General features: G+C 38.3%; 1 protein-coding gene across 4 annotated transcripts in view; it reads right to left on the minus strand.

Annotated features, from left to right (window-relative positions):
• TBC1D8 (TBC1 domain family member 8) overlaps positions 1 to 13,658 on the minus strand; it is a 47,116-nt gene that overhangs the window by 1,236 nt on the left and 32,222 nt on the right. For all 4 annotated transcript variants that reach the window (XM_042456749.1, XM_042456748.1, XM_042456751.1 and 1 more), the window contains 11 exons: positions 13,064 to 13,214; positions 10,488 to 10,702; positions 6,746 to 6,863; positions 5,653 to 5,938; positions 4,783 to 4,912; positions 4,516 to 4,614; positions 3,825 to 3,893; positions 2,335 to 2,578; positions 1,606 to 1,671; positions 619 to 708; positions 233 to 333 (listed from right to left, as the gene is read on the minus strand). In XM_042456749.1, the coding sequence (XP_042312683.1) occupies positions 233 to 333; positions 619 to 708; positions 1,606 to 1,671; positions 2,335 to 2,578; positions 3,825 to 3,893; positions 4,516 to 4,614; positions 4,783 to 4,912; positions 5,653 to 5,938; positions 6,746 to 6,863; positions 10,488 to 10,702; positions 13,064 to 13,214 (1,569 nt within the window). The remainder of the gene's footprint in view (positions 1 to 232; positions 334 to 618; positions 709 to 1,605; positions 1,672 to 2,334; positions 2,579 to 3,824; positions 3,894 to 4,515; positions 4,615 to 4,782; positions 4,913 to 5,652; positions 5,939 to 6,745; positions 6,864 to 10,487; positions 10,703 to 13,063; positions 13,215 to 13,658) is intronic.

Here is a 13,658-nt window from a genome sequence, read left to right on the forward strand (position 1 = left end):
AGTGGGGTTGCACTATTACCTTTCAGAGAAAATGTCAGTGCTAGTATAGAAGGGTGTTCTGTTTTGTTACAGAACAAAAACACAACCTTTACTTGCCACACAATTGACTGTTTTACAAACCCAGAATCTTTTCAAGCACAGCTAAATGTTGTAAATCATCCCAGTATGTGTACACAGAACATGTACAAATCAATGGAAAAGGCTGTACATTTTGCAGTTCATAATCTCTTACCTGGCTCATTTTAGGTAGTTCTTTTTCTGCTTTTGCATCTTTGTCTTTGGCTAAATCCTTAAGCATTTGCTTCAGTTGCTTCTGATAATCTATCGTGTCACCTGTTTAGGAAGATAAAGTGGAGGTATAATCCACTGCAATGGGTCTATTTACTCTAAATGAGCAAACAGGATCAGACTGGATAATATCCCCTCCTGCCTCTGGATCTGGAGGTAGTATGCAACCATAATGTAGCAGCCACAGATAATTAGAATTTGCTTAACCCCTTTTTTTTTTTGAACCCTCTTAAGTTGGTAGCCATCACCAACTTGTGGGAACAAATTCTATAAATTAAGTGAACAAAGCAAATAATTATTAAACTAGCATTTAAAAATCAGATCACTCACCATTTGATTTTGCAATTACTAGTGGTCTTGATGTTGACAACAAAGGATTCCTTAGAGGTGACTGGCTGTCCCTATCGTTTTCTGTGAAGGCTATAAAAACAAAGTACTGTACTGTAATTCTATTTGTGATCACAGTATTACATCACATTATTAAATGGATTGAAACCAGGCTTAGCAATTCTTAGGAGGCATCAACATTTTTTATTCCATTTAGGGTTCCTATGATTTACTTCATTTTTAGCTGCAGCTATAGCTGCTGGGCTGAACATGGTGGGCATGGGTGAGGATAAGAAGCCCAGTTGTTGCTACCATGTAGCTGCTTGGGCTTCATACTGAAATATTCAACACCATCACCAATGGCTTGTTAAAGGGAAATCTAATCCAGTGGTTCTCAAATGGTGGGGCAGGACCTGGCAAGGGCATGACTGTTGTTCAAAGGGGAAGCGCAAGACTTGGGGGCCCTGATCCCTCCTCCTCCCAAAGTTTATGTGTAAAATTTTACACATGTTGAATTAAATGTTGAATTTACTTAAATAAAACTTATAAATTTGAACAATGTTATTTCTGTATAAATTTTGAAATATGAATATACGTGAATGCAAATGAAAAATAATTTTTGTATTCATATACTACGTCAAGAGGAAGGTCCCAAGGGTAACAAGTCTGAGTGCCACTGTTGTTGTTATTATTATTAAACTTTATTTATATAGCGCTGTAAATTTACACAGCGCTGTACATACAATGAATTAAAATAGATAAAGTAAACCTGCCTATGGTGTAAATTCCTTAAAAATAAAAATAATACATACTAGTATATGTTAACATTCAATAAAAATAATGTTAATTGTTCTAATTGGTTCATGTAATGATACTGCCGAAAAGATTGCAGTCTATCCAAACAAAATCATTTTCTATAAAATGGTTAGCTAAATACATTATGACTTTCCAAATGCATACAAGCAATGCAATAAAAGTGTAAATTCTTACCAGGAGGAATATGCAACTTGTACAACAGTTTAATCTTTTCATTCATTTCTCCACTGTACATAATATCTGCAGGAGTAAAATTACCAGAGGCTTGACCTTCCTTTTTGAAACACAACATAATCATTGCTCTTTAGAAAAAACAGTGAAGGAAAACACCAGCATGCAAGCTTACCAGGACTGAAATGTTAATAATTTAATGGCTGACACCTCGGTGTTTGTAGTGTTTGAAAGAATTTGAAATAATTTTAGTGGGAAGGTGAAAGAGGCTTGACTGAAATGGCTACCATCTCAAGGTAGTATCTCTCCCAAATTTGTCTTCAAGTTTGAAAAGCAAACTTATAATATTTAGTTGCTATAAGATAAAAAGGTAACAATGCAGAAGTTCTTCATGCTGCAAAATGTAATGACTCCTGTGGACATTACAAGATTAATTCTACCCATCTGTAACCATCAGTAGGTAAAACAACCATCTGTGTCCTGGACAGGTTGAGATATTAACAGTTCACAGCATTAAGAGATGCACATAAGAGAGCTTTAAATTACTTCATGTAAGACTTCTCCTAAAGGATACTTTAAATTTCCATTGTTTCTTCTTTTGAAATTACATAAAATCACACACTTTTTTGTGTACTCAAAGATTCCTAAAGGCTAAATTATCAGAAAGGCACACACATAGCAATGAAACCGATATGTACCTGTAAACCCCTTCTGAGAATTCCTCTTAATTACCTAAACACCCAGCAAACCCTTTGAATTCAATGAGACGATCCATGTTTTCATCCAAGAGCCGGAACATTCTTTCTGCCAGAACCTCAGTATGCTCGCCACACATCCAAGGTGACACAAGCTTATAAAGGTTTGTGAATTGTTGACAATCAATTTTATATTGCTCAGCATAAGGTCTGCTTGGGTCATGGCGTTGAATTATAACTGCACTATTCCATTCCCAGTAGCAGCTTATTAAGTGTTCTCTCTGAAAAGAATTTAAAAAAACCATAAAGATTTAGGAGGAAAACACATTTTTGCAGCTTCAGTGTTTAAATCCAAGTTAACAATGGATTAACATCCATTAATACTACATCTTTGATATTATGTGTGTTTATTGTTAATGTTGGAACAGACTCTTGGAAATTTGGAGAGGTGGTCAGGATGCAGATTTGGGAGTGGCACCAACATAACTACATGCACATATGCTGGCCATGCTCCACAAAGGCCATGTGTTCCAACAGCTATGAAAGGCTCCACTTCCATAACAGATGTATAATATGCATAGAGCGATTCCTTCACAGGACTAGGGATTCCAAATAGCCCAGGATCAGTTTACAGGTGCATATATATCATCCTTATTAGCAGACACATGCAGTGAGTGGAGATATGCCAATTTGTTTTGGTTTACTTCTGTACCACAAATAAAAAGTACTATGCACCTTCACACTGATGAGTAATCTTGCATACATGAAGTGGTAACAATAACAATTAAATCCATTTCAGTTCCAATTTGTAATGCAATGAAAAATGGAAAACTTAAGGCGGGGTGTGTGGCACTCCATGTCACGGTAAAAAGATTATGGCAACCCACAGTGTCATAACATTTGTGGAAGTACAATTTATACAGACTCAAAAAGCACAGGGGTTTGTGTATATCTTTATGATTTAAAAGGGTACAGCAAGTGATTTATCTCATAACCTTGAAAAAAAATACAAAACATTTGAAACAGAATAGTTTTTGAAGCCCAGTTCAATATTCCTTTAGATCAATGATGAACAGAAGGTAAACAACAATTTGCTGATAGTTTTCCAGTGACATGTGCTATATGTCACAGCAGCCGTGTGTCTCAAATTATGTAAAACAGCAGCAGCAGTATGATTGCTGAAATTAAGAAATCTGGGGAGAACCAGAAATGAATTTGTGTGTGGCAGGATTATGAACTCAGTTCTGGGACTCAAAATAAACATTTCCACTCAATCAGTTGGTTTGAGTGGGTGGATCTCAAGAGCTCTGTTCAAGATGCATTGTACATCCCCCTACTGGTCCGCAGTTTGCCTTCCCCTGCTTCAGATCACATAGCTATCAAAAAAGGAAAAAGGATTGCAAAATCTTATTTCCAAAATTGCTTTAGTGAGTTGCTCTGTGAAGACACATTTATCCATGTGCCTATATAAATTTAGAAACTACTATTTTCTTTAGGAAAACATCATTTTATAGCAGAAAAGCATACCTTAAACAAGTCATACAGTTCTTCCAAATCTTCTGGAACAATGGAAATATCTGGGATGACCACTCTGAGCTTAAGAGAAAACAGGCATGAAATGAGACTAATGAAGTGGCACTATTGCTGATAACAGCACTTCTAATGGCAGCTTAAGGCAGACACAATTAGATTAGCCAGGTGCTTCACAATTTTTCTTGTGCTTTGTCTCCAATTCTTGTTGCCAACATTTAGCCTAGTATCTGTTTTATCTACTGCGTGGCTAAGCAGTATCACCTTTCTCCTATGTCCCAGAGACAGCAAAATGTTTACATTCTCACTACCATGCTCCAAGATGTCTTGATAACCCTAAAATTCAGTGTTTCACTTCTTGCTGGAATAAAATACCTACAAGCACTGATGTAAAGTTAACCAGTCCAGAGCCCAAAATAACCTTCCACTGCTCTAGTTACAACAGACAATTTCCCGTTTCAAAAATTTGGGGTGCGGTGAATGGCATGCAAGCAGCAGATATCAAATGGCTTAACTCCTCTCTCTTTTGCAACTTTAAAGATTCATATGGGGATGTGCCATTAATGTTATTTACTGGCTTGATATTTAGGTGCTTAAATCTCTGAGGGATGGAGAAGCTGGTGTTTATGGCATCTGTCTGGCGTGGCTTTCAATTAAATGAGACATTTTGAATTTCCACAACACTCACCACATTTTGTTTTGTGGTTTCTTCATGGCTTTGCAGAACACGGATCCTGTGTTTATAGCGCATATGTTCAATCTGCTCCACAGAATAGTCTCCAAATTTCTAGAATATAAGAACAAAGGTTTACTTTAGTCTGAAAGTGAACACCTCACATAAGTGTACCTGAGGCAATGTATTTGACCCAGAACGTATGCTGTGCACATTGGACCCTCTTCATTCTCACTCCAAAATTCTGGTTACAAACTCACTAGCTGCTGCATTCATAATTACCTCATAAGAATCTCGAATCAGGTCTGCTACCTCTGTTGTGGGACAAGGTTCCAGATCATCACTAAAAAAGGCATGCTGGTTCCCAATCAGTGGTAAAGGGCTTTCTTCATTCTTAACATGATCTAAGAACCTGGAAGAAATACATATACTCAGATCCACAGGACAACACCCAAGATTGTGCATACCCCCCTCTAAGCTCCCACTTCCTCTCCCCAAAATCTATTACAGAACATCTCCCGAAATGATGCAGCAGACTGGCGGGGCTGTAGAGAGAGGAACCAGAGCCCTCTGTTCAGCCAACAGACACACTCCTGAATTCCTCCTACATTCTACTCTTTTATTTACTGCACTTATATTCTGCCTTTCTCCCAAAATGGGAACCAAGATGGCTCACAGTAGTTTAAATAACAAAAACAGTTAAAACATTGACTACAAAAGTTAAAAGATAATTAAATATCGGTATTATTAAATACAGGGTTAAAAGAGTTAGAAAATACAACATATTTACTACTCTTACAATCCATTACATGGCTTTGAGTTTTTTTGTAATAAGAAATGTTAGTTTTTACTTCTCAGTTTTTGTTTTTTAATTCTTACTTAACTAAATCAGGCTTGTTCTCTAACTGCTTCAAAAAATTCATCACTTTATATAACCTGTAGCTCCTTGTTACAAGGAAGAAACAAAATAACACTAACATCCAGTTTCTAGAAAGTACAGATTTTTTTGCTGAAACCAATTACTGAAAAGCTTTTGAAATTAAATGATCACATTTTCTGTTACTTTACATCATTTAAATTGGTTTATGTCAATAAACCAATTAAAGCTACAGGTTCTGTTGTTAGCATGAAACATAATGATTTGAACAATACCTGCTGAGAATCATCAAGGCATGTCCATCGTCTTTACTATTGCACAATTCCACTGCATTGGCTTCAAGAATAGCCAAACCAAACTGGAAAATGGCTTTGATCCCATCAAAGAAGAAACAGTCTACAATATTAACAGCACTTTCTAGGGGCATGATACTAAGAAAAAGTGTGAGGAACCACGACAGAGAAACAGAAGCCAACGTGGAAAGGTCTTTCAAATGTTCAGCTAGTTCTGGAAGCCGTTCTTTGATCAGCTCTTCAAATACAGACTGGTCCACTTGAGCACCTGAAAATCACCACAGGTCAAGTTAGGCAAGACTAAACTTATTAATAGTTTTAACTTTTCAATCAAATACAATTCATGATTTAAGGCAATCTGACTTATCAATCATCATCAATCCTGAAATAGCTTATTATATGAAGCCTCACTTCCATTCCGTTCTTGCATCTCACAATATTGAGCTGTCTAGTATTTTGGACTTTTTACATGTGAAGAACCCAGAAAAAAGTTTTTTTTACAATACCTTGCACAACACCTGTGAAACAATGTGATTTACAAACCTGCTATTTCAATATAAAAAAACACGAGAAAATAAATACTAGTAAAGGCAATTTTCAAAAGAAAATGGCAATGAAGGATTGGTGCAATAAAGACTATTACTGAATATTTTAAATTTGGCTTTACATATACAGTGCGCCTGCGCCATATGCGGGCACACCATATGCATCTTTCAGATTATGCTGAAGCCATGGCTGGGAAGAAACAATGGTGTGCACACCAAGCCACATGCATGAGCCCTATTGTTTTTAATGGGGCTCAAGCATACATGTTTTTCCCCTTACGCGGGGTTGGGTTAGGGGGTTCCAGAATGGATACTCGCATAAGGGAAGGGCCCACTGTAATATACCAGGCAAACTCAACCATGAAAAATCTGTGGTGGAACTTTTCTTTCACTGTCCAGTACAAACAATCCAGGTGAGGAAAAGGTTTATTTGTAATAGTGTTGAATATTCTTGAATTTACTTAATTAATATACAGGATGTTGTATATCCAGAGAGATGAGACAAATGAACAGGAGAAAAAGAGACCCACCAATCACCCGGTGATTAAAATAATCTGGAAGCATCCTCTCACACACAGCAACAAGCAACCAAAAGGCTTCTTCCTCTTTGGCATACAACAACAAGACAGAGGTCAATATATTCATGGACTGTTGGGAAGCAAAAGAAATACAGTTTAGTTTTAATAATATATCCTCCAAAAACAATTATTAATCAAGATTTTTAATGTTTTGATTTATTTAGCACAAAGTGTCTAAATGTTCTCAGCAGTATACATACATTTTTTTAAAAAAGTGAACCTGCCTCTGCTTCCAGGCTCACAATATATAAACAGACATGACACACACAAAAGGACTAACAGAAAAGAAAAGAATCACTGGGGAAGCAGCACCTTCTCCAGCTTACAGAAGGGGACAGGCTAGTCTCGTCCTTGGCACAATGTCTGATGATCATTCTAATTCTAGAGGCAGGAAGAGGAGTAATCATCCAGTGACCTTTTGTTTGTTTGTTTGTTTGTTTATATCCCGCTCTTTTCTCAGGACTGGGACTCAGGACCAGACTTCCCCTGGTGGACAAATGTCCATAGATGCTAAATATTCTAATCAGCAGGGAAAAGCATAGCCAAAACTATGGCATGGATCTAAAAATCATTCTTGTACTAACAGTCACAGAAGGTATTTTTGCTATTCCTGTATCATTGTGCACTAAGGTGCTCAGGAGAAACTGCCAGAAGATCAGACGGAGGCATTTTCTGTAAGCAATTTTAGACAATTCCTCCTTCCCTCTTCAAGTCATTCATCCCCCATTTTAGAAGAGGATGCTTTGGCCCTCCAAACAAAAATGGGGCAAGTGCTAAGAGATGAAGGAAGAATGACCACTTTCATTAATTCTCTTGCATTCCCATTTTTAGCACCCAGAGGAAACTTTCAGCTCAGCAGCAACATTCAACATGCCTGAAGCCAGATGTCAGCAATGGCTGAGCCAATCTATACTCACTTCTACCCCTAACTGGTAGTCAGTCATGCACATCAACATACAGGTATACCTCAGTTAACAAAGCCTCTGACAAAGCAGTTCTTTTTACAGCCTTTTTATGCATAACCAGACCCTACTTATTTTCCTTGTCCTCTGTCTACCTGAAAGTGCATTTAGCAGAATCAGCACTGGGAGAATCATGATAGAGGACTGGAGAAGCAGACTTTTGATATCAGACTGCAGCAGCATGTCTGTAGCAAACAATGCAGTAAAGCTTGAGTTGGGATCCTACCGCAGCTGTGTATCCCTCCCTACAACAGACAAGGTAAACAACAGTTGCTTTCAGAATCCCTTATGGAGATAGCACCAACAGCAAAATAGCAAGGGAAAGCAGATATTTCTGTCACTCCCAGCATATTAAAAAGCATAAATCTATACCTTTGGCCACCAAAAATCATAATGCAAGTGAAGGCAAGAGCGAGAAAAAAAATCATCCCTGGAAGAAACTTTCAAGTGGTCACTAGAAGGATCAAAATGTTTATTTTTAATTATGCAAGGCTTCTCTGACCTGGTTGTTTTATTTCACATGTGCTAATAATAATAATAATAATAATAATAATAATAATTATTATTATTATTATTATTATTATTATTATTTATATGCCGCCCAATCACTGGGAATCCTGGTGGCTTACAACAGAGGGGATAATAGACGGTTCCCTGCCCTCAGGCTTACAATCTAAAAAGACATGACACAAAAGGAGAAGGGAATGGTGCGGGGAGGGGGTTAGTTTTGGATAAAAAGTTTGCTGAAAATGATTGAACTGCTCTTCCTTTTTGTGGTATAGGAACCTATCCCTATTATTTCTGTGTCATCTCTGATACCAAAATTTCTGTTAAAGAAATAATGCGCAGGAACACATTCAAAGGCTATCACACTCCTTCCTCTAGCTGGCAGTAGATAAAGTAAGGGGAGCTTCTTCTTCCTGATTGCATTTCGCATCTCGGGGGCCTCTTTGAATACTATATCCGAGGTCTGCATGTTCTTACTATATTTGTACACCCCTACATCACTTAGGCTTGAAACAACTGGAGCCTAAACATGTTTTTTAACATCAAATGGTAAGGGGAGGTATTTTCAGAGAATGTAACTTTTTCTGCAAAAATCCTCAGTGGGGTTTTATAAAATTGTTGACTGGGAGGCAAATGATTTTTGGGTTTTTTTACATCCCATACAACTGAGGGCATGACCCTTTCCACAGCAGTTGCCATCCTTCCTCTCAATAATTGCCCATGCTGCAATCAGGCTTTAAATTTCCATTTGTGACCAACAGATGCTTTTCAATAGCCTACCTGCCATGTGAGTGGGATGTATTAAGCTGGGAATGAGCTCAGAATCTCAAATTCATTGTAAGTAAATTATACCTTAAAAATTAAAGCCTCTACTAAATGAATTATTGCAATCTAACAAGCATTCCTCCTTTTCTACTTATAAATCTTACATTTTTGTTTTGTTTTATACAATCAAAGTACAATAATAAAATTAATTTGGTTATGCCATGCTCAGGCTACAATCTTATGCCTACTGATCAAAGTGGGACCAATTTCTGAGTAAACATGTATAAATCTACAGAAATGAATCAGATTTATAATAGCCTATATATATATCCTTGTGTTTTGCGTATGCAAGGAGTGAGGAATTTCTTCTAATTCCCTTTCCTACCAGTATCTCCCTTGCCCCTTATGCCACCTATCCTGACTGCTGGAGGCTAGAGAGGAAAGGAGGAGGCAGAAAAGTAGGAGTGCTGAGTAGTAGTTCATATAAAGTTGAAACGAAGGAGAGAACAGAAATGCTTTTCAGAACTGGGATATCAAACAACAATGGTGAAATGTTAGCCAAAAAGGCTACTTAGGGGCCACTTAGTCACAGTCGCAAAGTATGAACATTTTATGCAAAAGGTCCGTTTCAACTGTGACATCTCCCCAATCAGTTCACAGGTCACTGAAATTAGAGATACAAATGAGGGTGAGGGAGGATCCAGTGTTAATCATTATAAAGAGTGGAGCCAGTGAATTAATGGAGTTTAGTGAGGACTAAGTTGTTATTGTTGTTGTTGTTGTTGATATTATTATTATTATTATTATTATTATTATTATGCTTTATTTATATAGCGCTGTAGATTTGCACAGTGCTGTACATACAAACCTGCCCATGGCGTACAATCTAAGAAATACTGTTAAGTCCAGTTTATTAAACTAGGTCTACTCTGAGAATGACTGTGGTCCAAAACATATAGCAGAAATAATCCAGTTTAAGACTGCTTTAACTGGTCTGTGCTAGGGAATCCTGGGAACGGTAGTTTATTGTGGCACTAGAACTCTTTGACAGAGAAGGCTAAATGTCTCAGAAACTACAGTTCCCAGAATTCCCTAGCATTGAGCCAGGGCAGTTAAAACAGTTTCAAACTGGATTAGTTCTGCAGTGTGTCTTGGACCTCAGCCTGGAGACAACACATAGATATTTGCTGTTACCTTCCCAGGCTGCTAATAATCAGAAACAAGTGGAACACATCCCATGTGCCTCATTAAAATTCCAATTATTTTAAGAGGGTGAACTGAAATTCTTCCTTGTGGTCCAATAAAACTTCACAGAGACAGACTGGAAAGGTGAAGCTCAGAATGGAGCTCTTCTAGTAAGCTCCCATCCATCTTAGCAAAACTCCCTTAACCCCCTGAGGCCTCTAATTCTTAAGAAAGAAGGGATTTATCTACTGATTGATACTGTAAAAGATTTTTACCTGGCAGTACCCAATTTTTGGGTTTCGATGTGCATAAGCTGTTAACACTCTTCTCAGTGCAGCAATGCCTGTTTCGCTCTGGAAGGCTGGGTGCTCAGGTAATGAGCGGTGCAAGTCACGTTCTATTTCCTCTGTTGCTATGCAACACATGCCCATGGACACTTCCACTAGGTTCTCATAGTAATCAGGATGGGAATACAAATCAGTCACAGCATCTGAACCAGAGGTAAATGGAAGGCTAGTTACACATTCAAACGTAACACACTATAAAGGCATTATATGTCCAAAGAACACTGGTGGCGAGGCTGCTTCTGCTAGTACTGATGAAACTAGATTCTATCTACACCATATATCCCTAAATTAAATTATGCTGGAACGTGCCGCAAGTTATTTTTAAGGTCAAAGATTATCTAAAGTCAGAACATCAATCTGAAATAGGGATGTGCAAGAACAAATCCCACACGAAATAACAAATAATTTCATCAATTTTTTTCCTTGATCTGGAAGAATACAAGAGTTTTTGCATTATTTTTGAATTTTATTTGTACTTCAGCATATCATTTGTAAAAAATATGGTTGCACAAAAATACACGTAGGTTTTTTGTGCAGAAAGCATGTTTTCATAAAGAAGAACTGTTTTCTACACAAAAAAGTAACATTGTTTGTTGGGCATAGTCTATTTTGCATAAAATACACTGCAATTTGCACAAAGCTACTACTGTATTTTTGTATCTGAGGAAGGAGGCCAAGGTCCAAACACACTGCAGAAATAATCCAGTCTGAGACTGCTTTAACTGCCCTGGTTCAGTGCTAGGGAGTTCTGGGAACTGTAGTGTTGTGAGACATTTAGCCTCCTCTGTCAAAGAGCTCTGGTGCCACAATAAACTACAATTTCCAGGATCCCTTAGCACTGCACCAGGGCAGTTAAAGTGGTCTCAAACTGGATTATTTCTGCAGTGCATTTTGGACCCAAGTCTACAAAAGCTTATACTACAACTACTTTCACCGAGTCAACCTCAAAGGTGCTACTAGAACCCTTTGTATACTTTTTTTTTTTATCACAGAAAACATATTGTGTGCTCATCAAGCATATTTTCTGCACATGATTTTAAATTTAAAATGTGCAATTTGCTCCTCTGTATTGATTTTTATGTAGAAGACATACTTTTAGGGGTGGAAAATAGACATTATGGGCCAGAACTCACTAAGTCAGTTACCAATGGGTAACCCAAGAGTTACACATTCGTGACTACAGTATTTCATATTCACAATGCTTACATATTCCATAGTTCAAAGGATATGTAGAGACTGTGAAAGTCCCTCAATCCCCACTTACCAGGCAGCAACCAACAGGAGTCTGCTCCCTTGTTGAATGAGAAGCAGCTGACTGATGTTCCCTTGCCTCATATGACCAATATCCACTACAAGGGGGAATTGCAGCAGGGACCCTGTTTCTGTCTGTTACCCTGTAGATCACTCAAGGGAGGGGTAAATTCTACCCAATGGCCCTGTGCAGACTGGCCACCTGACACATGCCCCGACTCCACTCCCAGGGCGCCGTGATACTGCACACAGCTCCACACAGCATGCAGCGTCACAGCGCTGGCGCTCTTCTGGCACTGCATCAAAGGAGCACCTTGAAGCCACAGTGCAGAGGCTATCAGATCCTTTCCAGGGTGCAAAATGGAGCTGCTTTTTGTAGCTTCTTTTTGGGCCCTGGAAAGGCCAGATCCAGGTTGCGGTGTGCGGTTGCTACGGCCCCGATCCAGTGCAGCTGAAGGCATCTGCAGGACTTAGGGGTGGTCTGCACAGCCCTGCAGTCTATAAAATGGCCCACTTCAGAGAGTGTGGTGGCCAGTTTTAACCACTCCCCCCAGCAGGCCAAATCAGCAGTTGAAAACAGAAGCTGGTAACTTCCAGTTTCTGGTTTTGGCTGTTCATGACTGATCAGTGGGCATCAGATTGGAAGAGGGATTATATCTCTTCATAACACATGATGATTTGTTGTTTTGGAGGTGATTCCACTTCTTATTTTGAGTTGTACAAGGCCTGCAAAAAAGGCTCAAGGAGAGGACTGTTTCCGTACCCTTGGTCTACACTAAGGATGTGCAACTGCAGAAGATGCGGGGGCCTTTTTTCACACCCATTCTCACCTGGCTCACCACACTGGCACATATCTGGCATACCAGAAAAATTGTAACGTCACTTGCGGCTGACATTTTGACTGATTTGGGGAATTTATTTTCTTTTTTTAGCATTATAGGGGGGGAGAACAGGGGATTCTGAAGTATTAGGAGAAGCAAGCCATCACTTTTTTGTGTGATTTTGGGTACTTTTGGCTGTTTGGAGGCAAATCACCCAAAATTTTATCTCATTTTTTTTAAAAAAATGGCAAGAGCTGAGGGTTTTAGAGGATGTAAATGTTGCATTAACAGGTGGTCTGAGGGGTTCTGGAACGTTTTCACACAAACAAAATTACACAAAAATGGTCAGTTTTCTTTTTTTAAAAAAGGGGGCATAAAGGTTTAGGCATGCTTTAGCGATCCCTTTTGAAAGTTGTGGTACAGAGTTCTCACCTGAGAAAAGGAGCCACAGTTTGCCTCGTAAAGTTTCTGGAATTCCCATAGCAACTAGTTTCCTAATCTTTTCTGTCCGAAACATACAGACGGTTCTGCCATACTCAGTGAAATGATCATTCCACAGGCTCTCTTTGATTTGTTCCCTAGACTGAGAGCCAGGAGACACATATTAATTCTATCATAGTCACACAAGTCTTGATGCAAGGGAATGGTTTATCATTCAGATAAAAGCATTTCTTTGTACTGACACAAAAACGGGAAAAATAGTGAACTTTACAGGACAATAGCAGTCCTGGATTTTAGTGTGTGTGTGTATGTGTGTGTATGTATGTGTGTATATACACACACACACACACACACACACACATGTCTATTGTAATAGGAATAAAACATTTGCAAATTTGTCTTTTATTTTCTAAGACTGTAAGAAAGCCATTTGATTCAGATTACAAATCCTAAGGGATGGCAGAAGTAAATGGAACATTTTTTCCTTAAATTTTAATGCAATGATTATACCCTATTTTTATTCCAGCAAAAAGTCCAGAACAGCTGACAGTAAGTGCAAAATATGAAAAACAAATTTATCACAATT

The sequence above is a fragment of the Sceloporus undulatus genome, chromosome 3, assembly GCF_019175285.1.
Source record: "Sceloporus undulatus isolate JIND9_A2432 ecotype Alabama chromosome 3, SceUnd_v1.1, whole genome shotgun sequence".
NCBI lineage: Eukaryota > Metazoa > Chordata > Lepidosauria > Squamata > Phrynosomatidae > Sceloporus > Sceloporus undulatus.